Source organism: Eptesicus fuscus, chromosome 7 (assembly GCF_027574615.1).
Source record: "Eptesicus fuscus isolate TK198812 chromosome 7, DD_ASM_mEF_20220401, whole genome shotgun sequence".
Lineage (NCBI taxonomy): Eukaryota > Metazoa > Chordata > Mammalia > Chiroptera > Vespertilionidae > Eptesicus > Eptesicus fuscus.
Window position 1 is genome coordinate 52,550,378 of NC_072479.1, and position 23,424 is coordinate 52,573,801.

The 23,424-nt window shown below is 46.0% G+C and overlaps 3 protein-coding genes across 4 annotated transcripts; 2 read left to right on the forward strand and 1 right to left on the reverse strand.

Moving 5' to 3' along the window:
• Positions 1–371: 371 nt before the first annotated feature.
• Positions 372–4,026, forward strand: LOC129147062 (DDIT3 upstream open reading frame protein). The gene is made up of 3 exons (XM_028156379.2): positions 372–434; positions 2,651–2,698; positions 3,989–4,026. Exons 1-2 carry the CDS (start codon positions 372–374, stop codon positions 2,690–2,692), a joined length of 105 nt encoding a protein of 34 aa, XP_028012180.2. The 3' UTR covers positions 2,693–2,698; positions 3,989–4,026.
• DDIT3 (DNA damage inducible transcript 3) lies at positions 4,009–4,810 on the forward strand. Its single transcript, XM_054718931.1, has 2 exons — positions 4,009–4,143; positions 4,229–4,810. The coding sequence occupies exons 1-2, from the start codon at positions 4,009–4,011 to the stop codon at positions 4,595–4,597; spliced, it is 504 nt and encodes a 167-aa protein (XP_054574906.1). The 3' UTR covers positions 4,598–4,810.
• Positions 4,755–22,148, reverse strand: MARS1 (methionyl-tRNA synthetase 1). Of its 2 annotated transcripts, XM_028156360.2 has the most exons (22): positions 21,957–22,148; positions 21,134–21,224; positions 20,923–21,001; positions 20,709–20,843; positions 20,294–20,369; positions 19,874–20,046; positions 19,601–19,707; positions 15,820–15,936; positions 15,489–15,692; positions 14,383–14,584; positions 11,964–12,038; positions 8,735–8,905; positions 8,433–8,528; positions 8,178–8,295; positions 7,587–7,800; positions 6,603–6,734; positions 6,392–6,496; positions 6,118–6,304; positions 5,413–5,484; positions 5,248–5,271; positions 5,079–5,162; positions 4,755–4,972 (listed from the first exon to the last, which is right to left on the reverse strand). In XM_028156360.2, the coding sequence occupies exons 1-22, from the start codon at positions 22,063–22,065 to the stop codon at positions 4,826–4,828; spliced, it is 2,718 nt and encodes a 905-aa protein (XP_028012161.2). In that variant the 5' UTR covers positions 22,066–22,148; the 3' UTR covers positions 4,755–4,825. The 2 variants fall into 2 exon arrangements, with proteins under 2 accessions (XP_028012161.2, XP_008146914.2); XM_008148692.3 differs by lacking the exon at positions 5,248–5,271.
• Between the last annotated feature and the right edge of the window lie 1,276 nt (positions 22,149–23,424).

The following is a 23,424-nucleotide window of genomic DNA, read 5'->3' on the forward strand; positions in this document are numbered from 1 at the left end:
TGCGCGTGCGCGCACAGACGGGTTGCCAAACATTGCATCATTCCCGCCCCCCTTTCCTCCCCTCCCCCTTCTAGCTCTCCCCCTCCGCGCGCGCGCATGACTCACTCACCTCCTTGGTAGAGCCTCGTGACCCAGAGCCACTTCCGGGTCCAACAAGAACTGGACCCCCGAGCAGGAGGGAGCGATGAGGGCGGGGCCGCGGAGCTCCTGAGTGGCGGATGTAAGGGATGAGGCGGGGCCAAAACTGGCGTGCCGCTTTCTGATTGGTAGGCTTCTGGGTCCGCCCCCGAGAGGAGGGCAAGGTCCTGTTAAAAGATCACTGCTTGGGGATACCGAGGTCAGAGACTTGAGTCTAAGACACAGTGCATATCATGTTGAAGATGAACGGGTGGCAGCGACAGAGCCAAAATCAGAGCCGGAATCTGAGGCGAGAGGTGAGTACTGACCGTCCATCTACCTTTTACTCTTCCATCTTTGCGACGTGTCCCCTCAAAGTAGGGGCATCTCTTCAGGATGTGGCATCACCCCCTCCATAATGAAGTTAGTGACGGTCCGAAGGAGAGATGGGGAGAACTTTTTATTCGGGAGAGGAGTTACAGACCCTGCTTCCTTCGGACGACCGCAGCACTCACCCCTGCCCGGAGTGAAGGGGCCCGGCTGCCCTCAGGAGTTATTCTATTCTCTGCAGTTGCTGATCTCAGGCCTCTGCGTTAGGCCAGTCTGGTGGGAGGCGGAGCAGCAAGACACACCCCCACGTCGAGAAGCCTGTTGGACCGTAGCTTAGGCCGCTGCCTTGGCTTTGCCACCAGCAGCCCCACCCCTAGTCCCGTGTCAGAGGCAGCGTCTCACTGCCAGCATGGCCACGTTGGTAGCAGGGCTCTGGAACCTTACACGGGACTGCCATTCCGCAACTTCAGGAAACTGACACAGCCTGGGAGGAAGGATGCCCATGGCCAGGGAGAGGAGATAGGTTTTTTACTTCCCCCCAGAGGTTCCTGGGCCTCCTGCACAAGAGAGCATCCTGTATCTCTTAAGTGTGGGAAGTCATTTGGGGTCTCCCCAGTGTGTGGTCCTTCTCCTGAGAGTGGTCCCTGCCTCTTTCTCCCTGTCCTGTCTCCAACTAATCTCTGTGTAACCATTGCATCAGGCCAGTCCCGTTTGGCTCTACAGCCCTCTGGCCTGGGGCTCCACTGCTGATGAAAGCCACCTTCCAGGCTCTGGAAGGCAGGGAGGGCTCCCCAGGGAGGACAGTCCTGCAGAGAAACACTCTGGGCGATATTGCATCTACAGTCCCCAGAGATAGGCAGCTGCTGCTCTACTTCTGGCTTCACCCTCCCTTCCCTATGAGAGAGATTGGAGAGAATTTATCCATTCATTCCTAACAAGCACCTACTATGTGCAGTTTTGGGCCCAGGATACATCCATGAATAAGAAAAAAAAATTGTGCTTTCAGAGCTTACAGTTTAGTGGGAGGAGGCAGACAGTAAACAGTTAAGTGCCATAGAGAAAACTAAAGAATGAAAGGGTAGAGAATGCTTTGGGTGAGGGTTAATTTTACATTGGGTGATCAGGGATTCCCTCACTAAAATGACCATTAGATGAAAAACCTGAAAGAGGTGCAGCAGTAAGCTATGCAGGTATGCGGGAGAGCTTTCCAGAAGGGACAGTAAGAACAGAGGTCCTGAGGTGGGAGCATGCATAGTATCTTTAGGGAACAGGCCAGTTGGCTGGACTAGAGTGAGAAGAGGGAGAATGGTCAATGAGAAATCCAGGGCAGAGAAGGAGCAGACTATGTGGGTTCTTCTAAGCCACTTTAAGGATATTAGCCTTTAGTATGTGTGAAAGTAGAAGTCACTGGTGATTTTGAACAGAGGAATGGCACGACCTGATTTTAAGTTTTAAAAGGCCCACTCTGGTTGCCATGTTGTGAACAGACTCAGGGAACGGTGGTCAGAGCAGAAACTGGGAAACCTGCAGTCACCCAAGAGAGATAGTAACTTGATAGTAACAGTGGAATTGGGGAGAAGAATTTAGATTCTGGGTTTCTGAAGAATGAGTTAAGAAATGTTGCTGGTGGTTTGGATTGGATTGTGAGGTGTAAGAGGAGAGGAATCAATGAAGATACAAAGCTACTAGAGTTGCCATTTACCAAGATAGGGAAAACTTTGGAAGGGGAAGATTAGCAGGAGTTTGTTTTTAGACATATGAAGTCTGAGATGCCTATTAGACATCCAAAAAGACAGCAAGTAAGCAGTTAGCTAGCAGAGTTAGAGGTCTATACTGGGACTGTACAATTTGGAGGGTATCAGTGTGGGAATGGAATTAGAAAAATGTCACCTGATTTGTTCCCTTCCCTGTAGTGTGGTCCTTACTTACCTTGCAGCTTTGAAGCCTGCCTTGAATTTAGAGAAAGCTGAGATGGCCAGGGCTTTCCTATTATGCAATCAGGACTACAAATGTCAGTAACTAAAAATAAAGGAAATTAGGCTCTCCTCTGTCCTTGAAAAATGGCTACTGGGACTGTTAACTATCCATACCCTATAAGACAGGAAGTAAGAACCGGTCAATAGGATGCTGGAGATAAAAGTAAAAGAACCTGGCTATCCCCCTTTCAAAAATGGTTAACATATTTATCTTTGATTCCCCACAGTGTTCAAGAAGGAAGTGTATCTTCATACATCACCACACCTGAAAGCAGGTAAACCTAACCAACTCTTTCCCAAAACCAACTCCTAAGAGATGCTGTTTAGCCTTCCTTTAGCAGTGGTTCTCAACCTTCCTAATGCCGCGACCCTTTAATTCAGTTCCTCATGTTGTGGTGACCCCCAACCATAAAATTATTTTCGTTGCTACTTCATAACTGTAATTACAGCAGGGTCGCCTAAGACCATCGGAAAACACAGATATTTACATTACGATTCAAAACAGTAGCAAAATTACAGTTATGAAGTAGCAACGAAAATAATTTTATGGTTGGGGGTCACCACAACATGAGGAACTGTATTAAAGGGTCGCGGCATTAGAAAGGTTGAGAACCACTGGTTTAATGGGACCCTAAGAAGTGAAAACGCCTAAAGATATGAGAGGAGGGTTTGCATCTGAGCACTTTTGCTGTCAGACCACATCCATCCACCTGGCCTGCCCCTAACAAAGTGACCAAATCACTATTCTTAGAAGCATGTCCTAATCAAAAGATGGCTCTGAGTAAGCAGTCAGCCCCAACAAAGATAACTGGTTTGTCTTACCACACCTCAATCCCCATCAAAGTTAAGACTAACCCGGGGAACTCCCCATAGGAAAAAGGAGCACAACTGATGTGGTAATTGCCCCCTGGAAACTACCAATGGAGTTTCTCGGGACGGCTAACTTTTTGTTGTTGTTGTTAATTTTCACTCGAGGATATTTTTCCATTGATTTTTAGAGAGTGAAAGGGAGAGGGGAGAGAGAGAAACATCGACATGAGAGAGACACATCAATTGGTTGCCTCCTACACACACATAACCAGGGCCAAGGAACTTGCAACCAAGCTATGTGCCCTTGACCGGAATCAAACTCGGGATCCTTCAGTCCTCGGGCCGATGCTCTATCCACTGAGCCAAACCAGCTAGGGCAGGCAGCTAACTTTTACTACAATCCCATAAGAATGTCTATCCAGGCACTTACTTCTTCCAAGTGCTGGGCAAAAGCAAGGAGGGAATATTAGTATAGACCAGGGGTTGGTAAATTTTAAAGGGCCAGATAGTAAATGTTTTAGATATGGAGGGCCACACAGTTTGTCACAAATATTCATCTCCACTATTGTAGCATAAGAGTAGCCATAAAAAATATGTAAATCAATAGATGTGTCCATGTTCCAATAAAACTTTACTGCAAAAACGGGCAGCAGACCAGTTTGCTTGCCAAATGGCAGTATAAACCGTTTGACTGCTTTGTGGTGCTCATTCCACCCCCTCCCTTCCCCCACTATCCCAAGTATATTCTTTTTCAGAGCCTGATCCAGCTGCAGCGATGGCAGCCGAGTCTTTGCCTTTCTCCTTCGGGACACTGTCCAGCTGGGAACTGGAAGCCTGGTATGAGGACCTGCAGGAGGTGTTGTCCTCAGATGAAAACGGGCGTGCCTATGTCTCACCCCCTGGAAATGAGGTGAGAATGCTACACATAAAGCTAGGGGGGATGCTAATTTTCCCATCTCAACTAATAGCGCCAACCTTTCCTCATTCCCTTGAAGGAAGAATCAAAAACCTTCACCACTCTTGACCCTGCCTCTCTGGCTTGGCTGACTGAGGAGCCGGGACCAGCAGAGGTCACAAGCACCTTCCAGAGCCCTCGCTCTCCAGATTCCAGTCAGAGCTCCCCGGCTCAGGAGGAAGAAGAGGAAGACCAAGGAATACCCAGGAAACGGAAACGGAGTGGTCAATCCCCAGCCCGGGCTGGAAAGCAACGCATGAAGGATAAAGAACAAGAGAATGAAAGGAAAGTGGCACAGCTAGCTGAAGAGAATGAACGGCTCAAGCAGGAAATCGAGCGTCTGACCAGAGAAGTGGAGGTGACTCGCCGAGCTCTAATTGACCGAATGGTCAATCTGCATCAAGCATGAACACTTGGGACCATCACTTCCCCCTTGAGCCAGTACCATCTTTTCCCAGAAGTGGCTACTAACCACCTTCCTTTGAGTGTCAATGATGTGACCCTTAACCCCATGCCTACAGTGGAGGGAAAGCTCTGGGTAGACAAGAAGGGTCTCAGCACATACATAGAGATTGCATATTTATTTACTACTGTCCATATCCATTAAAGTGACTCTCTATAAGCCAAGTTCTCACTTTCATTTTTTCTTCTTGCCTTTAGGGGTTTCAAGAGGTTTCCCCTCAGCTAGAGCCAACTGCTTCTTCAGATCCAAGAGTTTAGCTACTTCTGCAGCAACCTGGTTCTTGTCTGCCTTTTGTGCTTTCAGTTCGCGGACAATGTTGCCCTAAGAGAAGAGGGAGGTGGGGGGCGGAGATAACAATAGTGAGACAGAAAGGACCTAGGTAGGATTCAAGTTTTCTGGTCTCCCACATAGGATTCAAACTTCATACCTGTTTTGTCACTTCATCCATCAGCACTTGTATCTGCTGTGGTCCAGCTGTCTCTACAACTGCTGGTTTGGGAGACACTTTTGCCTGGAGAATAATAACTGAGTTATCACCTGCTACCATAAATATCCCGACTTCAAGTTTTATATAACATCTTGGGGAAAGTGATTACCTTTAACGCCAGGGACTCTTCTAGCTAAGACAGGAAAGAAAAACTTTAAGTGAGGAAGTAGCAGGGCCAAAAGGTGGAAAGAGTGATGAGTGAGGACTACTTAGGGACACTTAGGAGAAGGCACTGTGGCTGTTGCTGGGTGAGAGCACAGTCTAGCTTTCTCACCTGGCCCCCACCGAAGCGCTGCCTCAAATTTTCAATCTGGTCATTTTCCAATTTTTGGAACAAGGGATTGATCTATAAAAAAAAGAATTCCAGAATCATTCACTGATTAGGTATAAACTCTATCAGACTATACAGAGGGCCCCTCTAACCCCAATCACTGACATTCAGGGACTAAATGCTTTACAAACTTGAGTGTATCACTGATTTCAGTAAAGAACCCAGGAAAAGCCCTAGCAGTCACTATGAAAAACCAAAGTATTCATAGGGCCCAAGACTAAACGATGCTAGGTTGATGCAAAAGTTTAGAGGTGGATTTACTTGATCATCTTTGTCAAAGGGGAAATGGCTACCCTGTATTCTCACAGCTCACTGCCTGTTAGCTTTATGGAGACCAAGTGACCATGGTGTTACTTCAAACATCTACTGTATATCAGTTTCATGTACCATGTACTGGGTTCTGGCATGAAGGACGATGAGAAAATATGGGCTACAGATAACACTGGGCTTGTGAGCCAATACCAAGGATTTTATATCAGAAACAAGCCTAATTGCAAAGTGGGGAGGGGTGCTGAAGGGTTTCAGAGAATAGCTGTGAAAGCCCCATGCCCAAAGTAAGTTCTCTGACCCTCCCCAAAGACTGCATGGCAAATGTAGGAATTTTACTAGTAAAAGAGACAATGGCTCTTCTGATCCTCAGAGACCTACTGTGCCAATCTGGTGTCCTGCTGGTAAGATACAGAGGAAGTCTGTGGGCAGGATGCCACAGGCTGGAGGTGGGAGCTGCAGCTGGGTCGCAATCGTAGAGCTAACCGTAGGCATGTAAGGCTGGAGCATGGTGGACAGCAAAGCAGCTATGTTCACCGCCAAGCCTGTCACCGTCCCTGCCCGCTGCCTAGGTAAAAAGAGGCATTAGTTAGGATTTCTAAGAGGACACAGCCTACCACTTTATCCCTGTAGCCAACCCTACCTCCTTACCTACCTGTCAGCCTCATTGCCTTTAATCCGCTTCCAGGGTTCATTCACCTGAATGTATTGGTTGCCATAACGAGAGATGGTGAGGATACTGCGTAAGGCATCCCGGATCCTGGGAAGGGGGGAGGCAGGCCAAAGTATAAGGTCCTGGAGGGACCAGTATGGGGTTCTCAACATGCCAGCAGACCACTCAGATGAGACGGGTGTAGGTTACTTACCGAACCTTCTCTAGAAGCTGGTGATAGTGCTGGAGCTCCAGGGTGACATGGGCCAGCAGGCGCTGATCATCAGAGGTAAGCACCATCTCGGGCACATAACCCCCAAAAAACTTAGACACAAACATACCAGCTCTTGATAGGAGTAAGGGAAAGAGAGGGGAGAGAAAAAAAGAGTAATTTCCCAGTCTCCGTATAGAAATTTGACCCGATTTTCTTAATTCTACATTCTTTCAGAACTGACACTTCCTGGCTCCTTCAAGCTGGAAGGCAAAGCTTAACAAAGTAATTTTTTATTCTCTCCCCTAAGAATACAACTGCACATAACAGACATTTCACATACATTATCCCTTGTTTAAAGAAACCTGATAAAGTTAAGCAACTGTTCGTTTTATTTTTAAAAATCAACACTCAGAATAATCAAATTGAAATATATGTAAATTGCTATCAAATACTCTAATAGGGACTATCTGTTAAATGTGATTAATGACCAAACCTGAAAGGGTAGGTAAACATTGAGGATATTTCTTTAAATTGCAGAATAGCTGACATAGGGCCAAAATGAAATTGAGCTCAAGTAACAAAAACTCCAGAGTACAGCAGAAGTCTCCTACCTCTACACTAAAATAAACCCTTTCCTCAGTTAAACTTTTCAAATGCATGCAACTTTTTCTTTTTTTTTTTTTTTTTAGGAAAACACATTTCCAATTCTGCAAAGAACATTAATAAGAAAGAATTTACAAAACTTTGTGACCAACTTTGCTAAATCACATTTCTACAACCAACTTCCCCCAAGCATACATAACCTATTACGTTCTAGGAGCAAGTCCCAATTGATAGAAATCCACTTTCCTCATTATCCTCCCCATCCCTCCCAGCCTCCTGCCCATTCACTAGGCATCTCTTCATTCCCATCTCTCCCACTTCATAGAGCAGAGTTAGCACCAGCCCAGTTCATCTACTGACTGATCCCTCACCAAGTCCTACCTATTGATGAAGTTTCCCAGGTTGTTAAGCAGCTCAGAATTATTCTTCAGTAACATATCTGTCCAGGAGAAAGCACTGTCCTGGCCCTCAGGCCGAATGTATAACAGGTAGAAGCGCCAGATGTCAGCAGGAATCCCTGTGTCCTGGGCCATGTCCCCAAACACTCCTACACCCCGGCTCTTAGAGAATTTCCCATCCTCATAATTCAGATACTCTGGACAGAGAAAGAGAATGAATGAGAACCATCTGCTCAAATCACTTTCTTCCCTCTCTGACCTACTGACTCTCCTTTGAACTCAACTATGGGTGTCCAGCAATACTTTTTGAGTAGCTGGCCTGAATCGAACTTGGGAGATCCTGCCTCTCCATTTGGGCCTTCCCCCCGTTTGCTTCTATTCATTACAAAGTTTTAGCTTTTGACTCTTGTTTTCTTCAGGTTCTTGTTTCCTTCTAGGTTGAGTTCTCATGTTCAAATTACTTCCTATCTCATCTCAACTCCTAACTCAAGACCTAGCACCTTTCCAAAACCTTCCAAGTATCGCCTCAGCCCTCATTCCCTAGGGATATTCCTAGTCCAGTCTTCCAGGGTACCTGTAGCAATGAGATGGCTGACCAAGGTGTAGTTGTCCTCAGCTCCTAGGGCTGAACAAGGAAAGACTAACCCGTGAAAGGGAACATTGTCTTTGGCCATGAACTGGTAGAGGTTCACCTATAGAATATAGTTGGAAGACAGAGCTACTGAGTCCTTCAAAGACCGCAAAAAGAGCAAATACCCAATCCTACCCCCATCAACGCACATATACACATGCACCCTCCCCATAGGCAGGCTAACCAAGAACTGCTTACTTGCTCTGGGTTCTTCCACCATCTCTCCCATTGGTCTGTGTAGTTGGCAGTGATGGATATGTATCCAAATGTGGCATCAAACCAGACATAGAATACCTGGAGAGAGACACGGTAGGATAAAAAAAACATTGCGAATACACTTGATACCTATATAATTTTATTAACCTATGGAACCCCAATAAATTCATTTTTTTAAAAAATTGGGAAACCCAGTCAAACAAGACATAGTCAACAATGTATTATGTTAGCCCAGGGTCTCAAGGCTGATAATAAGAGATATGAGTAAAGCATGGGATTCTTACCTTGTCCTCAAAACCTTCTAAGGGTACAGGGGTTCCCCATTTGAGGTCTCGAGTTATGCAGCGTGGCTTGAGGCCGTCCCGAAGCCAAGAACGAATGATGAACCGGGCATTGGGTGTCCAGTCACTGCCAGGCAAAGTCTTTCCCAACCACTCCTCCAGTCGGTCTTCCAGCTGAGAAGGCAGAGACAGAAGGCTGACTTAGAAAAGCCTCATACACAGTTTGCATAAGGGTAAATACGTACAATCTTTTTGGACTAGTCTGGCGATATATTAAAATTAAAAGACTCATGACTTTGACATAGCAATTCCACTTCTAGAAATTTTTTCAATGGAAATATTCACACAAGAGTGTATAGATGTGTATATAAAGAAGTGCACTGTTCATCATAGCAAAAAATTAAAACTAAAGAAAATATGGTGCATCGATACAATAAAATACTCATAAGGCCGTTAAAAAGGGTAAGGTAGACCTATATGTAATTGACATGTATAGATTTCCAAGATTCATTACTAATTAAACTAAGCAAACTACAAAACAATATAGAGTATAATTCTATTACTATAAAAATAAGTATCAGCCGGCTTGGCTCAGTGGATAGAGCGTCAGCCTACACACTGAAGGGTCCCAGGTTCAATTCTGACCAAGGGCACATGCCTGGGTTTCGGGCTCGATCCCCAGTAGGGGGCGTGCAGGAGGCAGCCAATCAAAGATTCTCTCTCATCATTGATGTTTCTATCTCTCTCTCCTTCTCCCTTCCTCTCTGAAATCAATAAAAGAAATAAAAATAAATAAATAAATATCAACACATAGACTAACATAAGCCCAGAAATTTTTTAAAATATATTTTTTATTGATTATAGAGAGAGAGAGGAAGAGAGATGGAAACATTAATAAGAGAGACACATCAACCAGCTGTTTCCTGCATGCTCCCTACTGGAGATAAAGCCTGCAACCCAAGCACATGCCCTGACCAGAAATCAAAGTGGTGACCTCTTGGTGCCTGGGTAGGTGCTCAAACACTGAACCACAGAGGCTGGGCAAGCCCAAGAAAAAAATTGTTGTTTTTTTTTTTTACTCCTCACTGGAGGATATTTTTCCATTGATTTTTAATAAGATTGACAGAGAGAAGAAAAGACAGAGAGAAACATTGATATGAGAGAAACACATCAATTGGTTGCCTCCTGCACGCGCCCTGACCAAGGCCTGGGCCAGAGAGGAGCCTGCAACCAAGGTACATGCCCTTGACCGGAATCAAACCCAGGACTCTTCAGTCCGCAGGCCGACGCTCTATTCACTGAGCCAAATCAGCTAGGGCCACAAAATTTTTGAAGGAAAATATGTATCAGTACTTTATTTTCAGATGGGGTTATGGGGAACATACCCATATATACACATTTATACCATATATTTCTAGCTGAAAAAACAAGCTTTTATCACTTTTGTAAGCAGAAAAACAAAAGTAAACTTTTTTAATGGATGGTTTATGTGACTCATCCAATTAAATACCACAATTTCCAAAGCCTGACAATATACTCTATTGGTAAGGCTATGAGGAAACAGCACTCACAGATTGCTGATGGGAATGCAAACATGGAACAACACCTATTAAAGAAAATTTGACAATAAACTACATATGCATTTACCCTTGACACAGCAAGTGATCACTTTTAAGGAAATTATCCTGACGATATAATACAAAAAAAATTTGCTTGTTATATTTGGTCGAACATTTATCTACTGCAACATCATTTGCAATTGCAAAATACAGTAAGCCCTCATTTAATGCCGATAGGTTCTGCAGCTTTAAGTGAAATGACATATACCAAAACCAATTTTTACCACAAGCTAATTGATATAAACAAGAGTTAAGTTCCTACCGCATCTAATCAACCTTATAACAAAACAACATTGAACAAAACAACATTATTCAAGGACCTGCTGTACTGGAAACTACCTAAATGGAGAACACAGAAAACTGGTTATATAAACTATGGAACCTACACAAATGTAGTTGTATGTAGTTGTTTAAACAAACAACTGCCCTAGCCGGTATGGCTCAGTGGCTAAGTGTCAGCATACAAACTGAAGTGTCCCAGGTTTGATTCCGGTCAAGGGTACATACCTCAGTTGCAGGCTCAATCCCCAGCTCTGGTCAGGGTGCATGCAGGAGGCAACAAGTCTATGTGTCTCTCTCATATCAATGTTTCTGTCTCTCCCCCTCCCTTCCACTCTCTCTAAAAATCAATGAAAAAAATATCCTCAAGTGAGGATTAACAAAAAAAGAAATAAAAAAACAACTAAATAATGATGATTGCTATGAAGTGATATGGAATGATTTCCAGAACATCCTATTAGGTCAGGGGTGACAAATCATTTTTCTGCCAAGGACCATTTAGATATTTATAAAATCATTTGTGGGCCATACAAAATTATCAACTTAAAATTAGCCTGCTATATTTGGCCAAACATTTAATAACTCACCCCTAATGCCTTGGCAGGGCCAGACTAAATGATTTCTTGGGTCTTATACAGCCTGCAGGCCGGATGTTCCCCACCCCTGTCATAAAAGATAGAGAAAGGCTGGGGAACTGTTTCAGATGAAAGGAAACTAAAGAGAGATAAAAAACTAAATGTAGTCCAGCTGGTGTGGCTCAGTGGTTGAGCATCGACTTATGAACCAGGAGGTCATGGTTTGATTCCTAGTCAGGGCACATGCTTGGGTTGCAAGCTAGATCCCCAGTAGAGGGCATTCAGGAGGCAGCCGATCAGTGATTCTCTCTCATCATTGATGTTTCTATTTCTCTCTCCCTCTCCCTTCTATTCTCTCTAAAATCAATAAAAACGTATTTAAAAAAAAAGAAGAAATATTTAAGAGTACAGAAGACGTATATGTACAGTTCATTCACATGCATACAATATTTCTGAATAGGCACAAAGGACAATGACAGCAGTAGAATACCTCTGGTAAGCAGGCCTGGGGTTTAGTGGGCCTGGGCCTTTCACTTTGGGCCCATTCACTTGTTATGTATTTTCATAATGTATAGCTTTAAAACAGAAATTAACCCTTTGCACTCGATTCCTTTATTCTAATGCTAACCGTGTCGAGTCACACTCGACATCCGAGTGCAAAAGGTTAAAAACATTTGAGAGTAATTTGGTATAGATGTGGCTGAGGCTGAGGGGGCAGAAAAGGCCATGCAGACCAAGTTGAGGGAAAGGCCCACTTACCTTGGGCAAGTCCAGAAACAGGTGCCGCGAGGATCTCACCACAGGGCACGATCGGCAGACTTTACACTGAGGCTTCTGTGAAGGAAAATTCAAGAGAAAGAGAAAGTGTGACCCAAGATGAGCGTCAGGATCAGGCCTGCAGGTCATGCAGAGCTGTCCAGGCAAGGGGAGAGTCACAAAGGGATGAGGCTCCCCAGTGTGCCATCTAGCTTAGCTTCATGCACACACCCAGCCAACTCATCAGCTACTTGGGCCTTCTGTGAACTTGGGAGACTCAGGTCCACGTGGCATAACATCTGTTACTCAGAGTTTCATGTTTCTGTCCTATCACTCCAGAGAACAGGAAAAAGCATTCTCAGAGCACTACACTATATGCAGCTGTGTAAGGAGAGGCAGGAATGATGGAAGAGAAGACACACGGCTCCTCTCCTAAGGAAGTTACAATCAAGTTAGGGAGAGGGGGCATGGGAAACAAGTGCAGACCTATACAAAGCAAAGTGTCAAGAAATACTTATTCTCATGGTACAAGTTGACAATACAAACCCAGAAGGGTGATGACTAAAGGAGTTAACAGTTAGGTGGGGCTAATCAGTGAAAGCTTCCAAATAAGTTTTGATCTAAATTTTTGGAGGTGAGAAATTACAACTCTCTCAGGACCTCTCTCCTGAACTCCACATGCCTTTATCAAACTGTCTACCTCACCTCTTCTTGGGTGTCTAGGAGGCACCTCAATTTATTATTGCTAATCCTCACCTGAGGATATTTCTTTCATTGATTTTTAGAGAGAGTGGGAGGGAGGGAAGGGGGGAGAGAAACATCAATATGAGAGAGACACATTGATCGGTTGCCTCCCGCACGCACCCCAACTGGGACCGGGATCGAACCTGCAAACCCAGGTATGTGCCCTTGACCAGGAATCAAATCCGTGATCCTTCAGTGCTCTGGCCGATGCTCTAACCACACCGGGCAGGGCAAGGAATCTCAAATTTAACAAACCCAAATAGATTCCACCAGAAGGCCTGTTTTTCATCTAATCACGCCCATGTTCGTAGCAGCTCAAGCCAAAAACTTAAAAGTCATCATTTCCTTGATTTTCCCATCACCCAGAATTCCAGTCTATCCAATTCTACAGTCTGGCTCCACAACATATCTCAAGGTTCTTCTCCCATCCCCATTTCTACTGCTATTAACCTAGTTGGAGAAACATCATCGCATTTTGGTGCTACCACTCTAGTCTCCACACTTACATGCTTCCCTCCCATCCATTTTCCACAGAGCAGCTTGCCATTCAACCCCCACAATGGCTTAGTAGGCCCTGGTAACCTGACCTCATCTCAATCCACCCTCCCTCATTCACTATGCTACAGCTGTACTGGCCTTTTCAATTCTGCCTTTTAAGCCTTTGCATTTCCGCGCCGCTCTGCTTGTCACACTCTTAACCTCACTCTCATAGCCTGGCTTGCTCCCTCTCATTCTTCAGTTAAACTCTCAGTTCAAATGTTACCTCCTTTGAGATGCCTTCCCTAATCACCTACCTTCCCCCAAAACCGCTCTATCACATCTTCCCGGCAGTTTATTCCATAATTATGTTGTCTTTAGTCTCCTCCCCACACTAAAAAAGTCTGTCTTGTTCACTGCCGCATCCTGAGCACCTAGAACTGTGACTGCCCTATTATAAGAACCCAAAAAAAGTTGTTGAAAGAATGAATAGCCCAGCCAGCATGGTTCAGTGGTTGAGCATCGACCTATGAGCCAGGAGGTCAGGGTTCAATTCCTGGTCAGGGCACATGCCTGGGTTGCAGGCTTGATCCCTGGTGTGGGGCGTGCAGGAGGCAGCTAATCAATGGTTCTCTCTCATCATTGATGTTTCTTTCTCTCCCTCTCCTTTCCTCTCCGAAATCAATAATAAAAAAAAGAATGAATAAAGTAACAAATGAGTAAACATGGAGAAGAGGAGACAGTATTTATAGAAGGTGGTCTGAAACAGAAGCAAAAGTAAAGAAATATAAATTCAATTTCCTAGCACAATGTTAAGCACATAGTAAAGGTTCATTTAGTAATTATCTAACGAGCTGAATGATGAGTTGCTGGGATGGAGTAGAAAGAACCACTGGTCAAAGGTCTTGAATGCTAAAACAAAAATCCTGAGTGGGACAAGATTGGGAATCCCTTAATGGAGATTGTTGCCCTGGCCAAATAACTCAGCTGGTTAGAGCATCATCCTGATACCCCAAGGTTTGATCCCGTCAGGGCACATACAAGAATCAACCAATGAATGCATAAATAAGTGGAAAAATAAATCAATGTTTCTCTCCAGCCCTCCCCCCCTTCCCTTCTCTTTCTAAAATCAATTAATTAATTAAAAAAACAAAGAATAGAGATTGTCTCCTTCTGGGCTCCTATGAGACCTTCCACTCACCTTGAGCTCTATGGCATTGATGAGCTTGCCACACTTGTCACACTGGTCACCCCGGGCCTCCTCATAGCCACAGAAGGGACACACACCCTCCACAAAGCGGTCAGCCAGGAAGCGGGAACAACGCTCACACCGCAGTTGCTCCACAGTATCTTCCAGCACAAAACCTCGGTTCCACAATCGCTGAAAGATGTCCTGTGTGATTCTGATGAGGTGAGCAAGGGACAGGGAAGGGACAGGTCAGAGAAGTCAGAAGGGGTGCAACCCTCCTTCCTGCTACTCTACCCAAGGACCCAAACTCATTCAGTCCAAATGCCAAAGAAATCAGGCAGAAGACACTTCAAGGCAAAATTCATCTTGTCATCTTTAGGGAGTTTGACTGGATGGCCCCAGACACCTTACACATATTCTTCAACTCCTCATACAATCTCTTCCCTTGACATTTTAGAATGTGTCAAATACAGGCTTTGTTTTGTATTCTTCATTAACAAAAATCTCCAAAAGAATAGTACTGTGTCCTAAAAATTAAATCAGTCCAACTATTAAACCACACAGCACTATTAGCTGACAGCCTGTCTACCATGTAGAGGTTTTATAGGGATGAATTACCAGGCAAAAGAAGAAAGAGCAGGGGGGTGAGGGCATGTATGGGTGTGGGGTGGGGGGGGTAATGGTAAGATATGTACACATATAATATCTCAATAAAATAGAAAGAAAGAAAGAAAGAAAGAAAGAAAGAAAGAAAGAAAGAAAGAAAGAAAGAAAGAAGAAAGAGCATATTTGCTATAAACACCCACAGGAGTGGGAAGGAATGTGCTCAGACTCTGTGGCAGCCAGGAAAGGGAAGGGAAAGGGAAGGGAAGTGGTAGCGGAAAGGTATACTTCCCACAAGCCTCCATCCTGCCTCTTACCTCCCTTACTTGCTCCTTCAGAACCTGACCACACTGAATCTCCTTATAAGGCTTGGAATACATTTCAGGGCAATATTCATGTCCTAAATTTAGGGGGATTGCCTAGACAACCATCTTGGTTCCTCTGTCTCCAGGATATTCTCATGGTCCCCAGCCCCAGCCTTCACCCTCCATTTCTCCTGATCAGAGGAAACTTACTCCGTCTGTTGTGAAGTGGTGGTGCGACCAAAAATATCAAAGGAGATATTAAACCAGCGGTAAATGTCAGCATGGATGGCATGGTACTTGTCACAGATCTCCTGGGGGGTGAGACCCTCCTCCATAGCCTTGGTCTCTGTCGCTGTACCGTACTCATCTGTCCCACACAGATAGAGGGTGTTCCACTGGCGGAGGCGGGAGTACCTGGAAGAGAATATGATGATCAGCCGCTCCCCATGTCCCTTGGACCTCCCCAGCCTCCACCCTTGGGGCATCCTATTCCTTGGGACCCATGGCTCCCTCAGGTCTTCCCTGCAGCAGTTAGCTCCACCTGGCAAAGACATCAGCACTGAGCACGCAACCAATGATGTTTCCAAGATGGGGGACATTGTTGACATAAGGAAGGGCGCTGGTGATGAGCACATTCCTTTCCCCAGCCACAGGCAACCTGGTGAGGAAGGAAGAGAACAGGTCATGGAGGAGACGCAAGGGCCAAGAGGGACCGAAAGTGCACCAGATACCCAGACACAGATCTAGTCTACGTCAGACGGTCATGTACATCTGAAGTCTTCCTTCAAATGAACGCACAGGACTAAACTCCCCCAAAAGCCCTGCGATTCCCTACAGAAGCAAGGACAGCGCCCTGCCCACAGTGAGCAAGCCTCGTGTACTGCTCCTACACAGCCGTATTCCAACACTCAGGACTCTTCCGACTGCTTCTCCTCCATTAGCTCACTCTCAGGCTCCAACTTCCCAGGTACTGACAAAACTCTGCTGAGGCTTTGTCCAGTCACCATCACTCACTACTCCAAACTCCAATGCCTACCAAGAATTTCCCCAGTGCTGACCTCTTTCCTTCTTCCCAGATGCTATGTTAATATTACCTCTAGTCACTACCTGAAATCCTTACAACCTACCACCCCCGACTCCTCTCCCTAACCCATGTTGGTCACTTCCTCATGGCCTGACTCAAGCCAGCATTCATAACCACCCTCTCCTCCCCACTTCTCCAGGATCATTCCTAGTCACATCACTCAACCTGCTGTCTGAAGCCACTCAATCCACTATTCTCTTTTTAGGGTTCATCCTTGACAGCTCAGCTGTGCACATCATGTATTCATTCCCCTTCTCAGCACTGACACCTCACCGGGGACTTTTTGTCTTTCTGATCATTCTCAATCTATAATCACTGGACACTGAAATCTAGTTTTGAAATCAGTTCCTTCAGGGAAGCCTTCCTTCATTAATGACTGGCCTTCCATCCAGTCATCCCTGTGTCCCAAGCCCCTGGGCACTTAGTAGCACACCACTGTGTTCCTTTTGTGTTACCCTGTAACTTTGTGGCAGATAGGAAGGTATGTATGGGGGTTCTACCCTCTAGGGGATTACAGTCTATCACATAACTGCCACAACGGAATCAGTGCAATGAGAGGTACAAAGTATTAAAGGAGCTCCAAGGAAGGCAAACATACACTCCAGCCTAAGATTAAGAGACTTCTCAGCCTGGCCGGTGTGGCTCAGTGGTTGACTGTCAACCTATGAACTAGAACAGGCGTCCTCAAACTCGGCCCGCGGGCCACATGTGCGTGTTTCTGCCGTTTTGTTTTTTTACTTCAAAATAAGATATGTGTAGTGTGCATAGGAATTTGTTCATAGTTTTTTTTAAACTATAGTCCGGCCCTCCAACGGTCTGAGGGACAGTGAACTGGCCCCCTGTTTAAAAAGTTTGAGGACCCCTGAACTAGAAGGTCACGGCTCAATTCCCAGTGAGGGCCCATGCTCGGGTTGTGAGCTCAATCCCTGGTAGAAGGTGTGCAGGAGGCAGCCAATCAACGATTATCTCTCATCATTGATATTTCTCTCGCTTTCTCCCTCTCCCTGAAATCAATAAAAATATATTTTAAAAAAGAGAGAGAGAGAGAGAGAGGGGACTTCACAGAGGCAGAATACCCGAGTTGGGCCTCAGGAATGGGTAGGAATTTGCCTGATCAAGGCACTAGGGGTGTCTTTCGGTCAGAAGGAAAGGCACAGAAGACAGTTTGGTTTGGCTACAGGGTCTTTCTTTTTAAATTCTCACCCAAGGAGTGAGGATATTTTTTCCATTGATTTCTAGAGAGAGTAGAAGGGGGGAGAGAAAAAGAGAGAGAGAGAGAAACATCAATGTGAGAGAGACACATTGACTGGTTGCCTCCCGCACACATCCTGACTGGGGTGGGGATTGGACCTGCAACTCAGGAATGTGCCCTTGATGAGGAATCGAACTGGAGACGCTCTGGTGAGCAGGCAGATGCTCTAACTACTGAGCAATGCAGGCCAGGGCGGTAATAGGGTCTTTAATACCAACTGTCTCCTCCTCTTCATATGCATTTAAACATGTTAGCCTGTATAAACACCTGAGAAAGTCTATCTCCTATTCTTTATTACCTGCAAAGGGCTTAGTACTAAACTGTCCACAGTAGGTACTGAAGAACTACTCAAAATGAGCAAATGAACAAAGGATGGACTTTCTTCATTAATTTATTCAAATTTTATCAGTATCTACTAGAAACTGGGACACAAAGAGAGAGCCTCTACCTTCAATAAGCTGACAGATCAGAGGACATAGTCATGAAAAGAGATAATTACAATATATTTGGACAATGGGAGTTTCCAGAGAATGAAGCACTCAAGCTTGTAGAGAAGGAAATGGTAAAATTAGGCTCTCAAGGAATGACTGTACACCCGTTAGGTAGGATACAGACATTCCAGGGAGAAGGAATAGCATGTGCAATGACACCAAGGTGATACAGTATGATGTCGGCCTGCCTTCCTCTCAAAACACATCTTGACCTATCTGCCCCTTGACTGTCTAGCCTCCAGCCACTGGCCTTTTAGCAATTCCTTTAAAAAAGCCAAACTCTCTTACTTCTCAGGCCATCTTGCACATGTTTCCTCTCCCTGAGATACCCTTCCCCATAGCCTTACCCCTGCCTGACTAATTCCTACTCATCTTGCAAGTCTCAGTTCAGATGTCAATTTTCCAGAGAAGCCTATAGGTTAATCTCCTTTGATATTTAGTCTAGTCATCCTGTTCTTTCCCTTCAGAGGACTTATTAAAATGTGTGATTATACATTTGTATGAGTTTTTAAAATACCTATCTACTTTTCTAGACTCAAAGTTCCATGAGAGCAGAAGTCTTATCTGTTTTGCTCCCTCCTGTAGATCCAGCACATGGGGCCTAGCAAGGAGTAGACACTCAAATCTTTATCGGATGACAAGTTTTGGACTACAAATATTTCATTTTGATGGAAAAAGCTGTGTATGTGTGTGTATATTGTCTCAGTGTAGTAGGACAGTGACAAAATATGAAGCCTCAGGCAGGGCCTAGATCCTGAATGGTCTTGTGAACTACACAAAGGAACCATCTGTAGAATTCAAAAAAGGAGGGTGAGATAATACGTGCAGTTTTAAGTACTCATTCTGGTAACAGTGTGAAATATGGGGTGGCAGGGAAAGAGAATGTGAGAGATGGTAGGTCTGATGTAAGGGAGCAGCTGTGAGAAGAGAGAAGGGATTGATTCAAGGACTACTTAGGAGTTAGAATCAATGACTTGGAAATGGAATAAGTGATACAGGAGGAGGGGATGAGAAAAGAGTACAGATAACACCAAAATTTCTGGCTTAGATTTTTAAGTGGGGGTTGGGGGTGTCAATCGCTAAAGTACATGACTAAAGGAGGGAAGCTGACAGGGAAGATAACTGGTTTGCTTTTGCACATGCTGAGTTTGCAATGCCTGTGGAGATGGAGGATTCAGTCTGACAAATATGTTGAGCTCAGAGTAGAGATCTGGACTGGAAAAAACAGATTTAGGTGGTATCTGTAGATAAAGAATAACTGAAACACGGGTGCTGGTGGGACTGATGGAGAGTGTCCAAAATTACAAACCAAGAGAGAATAAACTTTAAAAAAAGATAGTGTCAACAACAAAAAGAGAGATGGGGATCTGAGGATAAAAAGGAAAGGATGGAAAATGAAAGAAGTCAGCAGCAGAGGGGACCTGGCAGGCAGGTGTTGATTTTATCAACAACTTCCACTGAAGAAACCAAGCCCCACTCATCTGTGCCTACTCACACTGGTTTCTGCTTTGGCCGAAGGGGAGGCAAGTTCCCCAGGCCCTTCTCCCAAGCAGTTACAGCCATGGCGATCTCCTCCTCAGATAGGGTGGCCAGCTCCTCCTCCTATGAAGAGTGGATAGAATCCCTCACCAGGTGAGGAGGGCCCGTGGAGTAAAGAAACTCGCCCAACAACACTAAGAGGTAGTGCCCATGCTCCCAGTCCCTCTCCAAACCACCCCACCCTTCAGGCACCAAGGCTCTGTGGGGACCCCTCTGTTCTTTTCCAAACCTCAGGCTCATTGCTGACAGCCCTCCCTTCAAGGAAGCTGGGTTGGAGCTGCTTTTGGAGGTAGGGCCGGAGGGCCAGGATACCCTGCTTCTTCAACACAGTCTCTGCAGCTCGCTGGCATGGCTCCTGAGAACTCAGTGTCTGGAACCAGCTGTGCAGGGCACCCAGTTCTTCTGCGGATTTGGGAGAAAAGAGGGAATCAGCAAGACCAGGAAAGGCTGGATGAGTGGGCCTCTTTTCCTTCTTCGTGAAATTTCTCCAGTTGCTTTCCCATTCCCTTTACCATCTTTCTGCTATAGCTTCCATGTCAAGCTACACCTCATAGTGGGTACCTATATGCAATATACTGCCCATTCTGTAACCCCTACACCAAGCTTCTGCGGTTGGGGCTGGGAATAAAGTGATAAGCTCAGTGCTCACCAGGGAGGTAGGCTGGGTCTTGGAGTAACGGATACAGGGCTCCCCACAAAACAATGTCAGCTACAGATTCTGTCTCCTTGGTCGGAGAAAGAAAAGAAAAAGGTACACAGGTGAGATATTCAATTTCTTCTCAAAAGTAGTAAAAATATATAACACTTCCTAAGCACTTACTACGCGTTGAGCACTCTATTAAGCATTTAAAATTATCTCACTTAATCCTCACAACAACCCAATGAGGTGCATACCAATATTACCCATTTCAAAGATGAAAAAAAGAATTAGAAAGTTTAATTTTTTTCAAGGTTACACTGCTAGAAGATGGCAGTGTTGGGGTTTGAACACTCTGAATACTGTCTTCCTTCTTAATTCTTATACCACACAGCTTCCCCAATCCCCACCTCAAGGCCCAACTGACCCCAGCCAGGAAAGGACAGCTCCGACGACTCAAGCTGTGGTCAATGTGAGTCAGGGCTCTCCGAATGGGGCCAAGAACATCTTCCCCCTTCTTGCCTTGGACCACCAAATAGTACAGGGCAGCAGACAAAGCTGGCTAAAATGTGGGGGGACACAGGTCAGAATGGCCATGCAGAGCAAGGGCCTGCCTGCCATCCCCCATGTCTCAGTACCACCTGCAGTTCTGTTGCTTCCCATTCCAGCCACTGGTTGGTGAGGTCATCTTGCTCTGAGCCAGATAACAGAAAGAAGTATCTGCCAGAGAAAAAACAACAGAAGGTAGAATTAGAGGGGCCCATTCTCACTCCACAGTGAAACGGGCCACACAGAGGACAGTAAGCTCTGATGTGATCTAGTCACCTCCCTGCATCAAGTACCAATACTGACCGGCAGATTGCGTTAGTGGAGAAGAGGTAGTTGCCACTATCCAGCTGCAAAACAGGGATCTTAGGCCGGGTCAGGAATGGGACCACACACTCTGATGAGAGAGAGAGAGAAAAATGCGTGGAAAACAGGAAGAAGAAACAAAATTCTTTGTCAACTTAGAAGGACAACTTCACATTGTTTGGGGGAAAAGACGGGCAGTCTCAATCCAGAGCTTCTAAGACGGGACCACTGAAAGGGGGTGGGTCCAGAATGAGCTGGGGAGACCAGCAGCGTCCAGCTGAGACCGCCAGCTGGAAACAACAGATGGGTACTGCGGAGAGGAGGTGGCGGTGCTGGGAGAGCGCAGCAGCCAAGAACTGGAACAATTAAAACTGGGATTATCTGAGAACGACCCGAGATAACAGGGGAAGAACAAAATTAACAGAACTGGGAAGGCTGGCAAGAGAACTACTTAGGAGTCACCCAAACAGCTGGCTGGGAATGAAAACAGGTAAACCGACAGGAGTGCATTTGTGAGTGTGTCTGTGTGGAGAGGAGCGCAGGGTTTCCTAGGAACAAAAAACGTGTCTGGGCGCGGGGGGGGGGGGTTGTAATGCGAGTGACTCTTGTGTGTGTCGGCGGGGGAGGGGGGTGTGATTGATTGATTGATGAAAGATGTGACTGGGAAGGAAGAGGGGATGGAGTGACGAAGGGTAATGGGGCAGGAGGTAGACGGGAACGAGTGGTAGGGGTTGGGGATTGGGGAAGGAGACTGCCGACCGGGAGTCCGGCGTGCTTCGGCCCGCCCCCCTCACCCACCGCCCACCAGCACCAGCCCGACTACCTTCAGGGCCCACGGTGCTGACGAGCAGCTGCGCCCGGCCCTGGGCCCTCCCAGCCGCGGCCAGCACGGGCAGTGTCCCCGGGGCGCCCTCGCTCACGAACAGTCTCATTTCGCCGCGGATCCCACGCTGATGCAAGCGGAACCGGCCTCTCGCCTGTGGGCGGAGAGATCAGCCAGAGGCACGCCGGGAAATGGAGGTCTGAATGAGGCCGTTCCCCGCGCACCGCTGGGGGAAGTAGACTATTTCTCCCGTCATGCAACACTAGGAAGCCGGAAAGAGGATCATAGAGAGGAAGGGACCGCGGCGCTGTGCTGAGAGCCGCACTCGCTGGGTGGCGGCGTTTTCGCGTAGGGCCCGGCGGCGCACTTTAATCCTCTAACGCCGCGAGGGCGGGGAAGGAAACCTCCTAACGTTTGGTTGCACTCTTTTGACAGCGTCTGTTCACGATGACCGACTCTCCAAGTTCATCAGAATTAGGGTTGAGAGTTACGATAAATTGACTGTGGTGATACAATGGAAATTAGTGTAGAAATCCTATTAATAAAGAAAGAACTGAACTATTTTTTTAAAATATTTTATTGATTTTTTTTACAGAGAGAAAGGGAGAGGGATAGAGAGCTAGAAACATCGATGAGAGAGAAACATCGATCAGCCGCCTCCTGCACACCTCACACAGGGGATGTGCCCGCAACCAAGGTACATGCCCTTGACGGGAATCCAACCTGGGACCCTTCAGTCCGCAGGCCCGGCCAAACCAGTTTCGGCTGAACTATTAAATATTGATTTACTATCAGTCTGCAGCTCACATAGAACTAGACAATCTCATTAAAGTGACTGGGAGGGAGCATGTGTAGGGGAAAAGTCAGATTGAGGGGAAGTGAAAAGGCTAAGAGTTTGGCAATAAGTATGTTTTATACAAGGAAGCACATGAGTGATTGAGAAAGGAATCATGCCCAGTTGGTGTGGCTCAGTGGTTGAGCGTCAACCAAGGAACCAGGTTACAGTTAGATTCCCGGTCTGGGCACATGCCTGGGTAGCGGGTTCAACCCCGATTTGGGGGCCTGGGATCGTGCAGGAGGCAGCCCAAGGGTGATTCTCATCGTTAATGTTTCTATCTCTCTCCCTTCCCTTCCGCAATCAATAAAAATATTGTTTAAATTAAAATAAAATTAAAAAGTAAAAATAAAATAAAATAAAAATTTAAAAGCCCTAGCTGGTTTGGCTCAGTGGATAGAGTGGCGAACTGAATCAGGGTCCCGGGTTCCATTCCAGTCTAGGGCACATGCCGGGGCTGCGGGCTCGATCCCCGGTAGAGGGCGTGCAGGAGGCCGCCCATCATCTGCCCCATGTGGTATTCACCAGGCAGATGGGTTGATCTGGAGAGCTTCACTTGAGAACATGCAGTCTCAGGGTAGTAAGACTTCTTACATGGCAGCTCAGGGCTACCAGAGTGTTTTAAGAAGCCTG

Bases quoted from the DNA above. Each gene is read 5' to 3' on its own strand.
- LOC129147062 (XM_028156379.2), top strand. From the start codon at position 372: ATGTTGAAGATGAACGGGTGGCAGCGACAGAGCCAAAATCAGAGCCGG. The intron at 435-2,650 runs GTGAGTACTGAC...GATTCCCCACAG, and splicing joins GCCGGAATCTGAGGCGAGAG to TGTTCAAGAAGGAAGTGTAT.
- MARS1 (XM_028156360.2), bottom strand. From the start codon at position 22,065: ATGAGACTGTTCGTGAGCGAGGGCGCCCCGGGGACACTGCCCGTGCTG. The intron at 8,296-8,432 runs GTAAGCAGTTCT...TATATTCTATAG, and splicing joins GGTGGAAGAACCCAGAGCAA to GTGAACCTCTACCAGTTCAT. The intron at 7,801-8,177 runs GTACCCTGGAAG...TTCTCTGTCCAG, and splicing joins CAGCCATCTCATTGCTACAG to AGTATCTGAATTATGAGGAT.
- DDIT3 (XM_054718931.1), top strand. From the start codon at position 4,009: ATGGCAGCCGAGTCTTTGCCTTTCTCCTTCGGGACACTGTCCAGCTGG. The intron at 4,144-4,228 runs GTGAGAATGCTA...ATTCCCTTGAAG, and splicing joins TCTCACCCCCTGGAAATGAG to GAAGAATCAAAAACCTTCAC.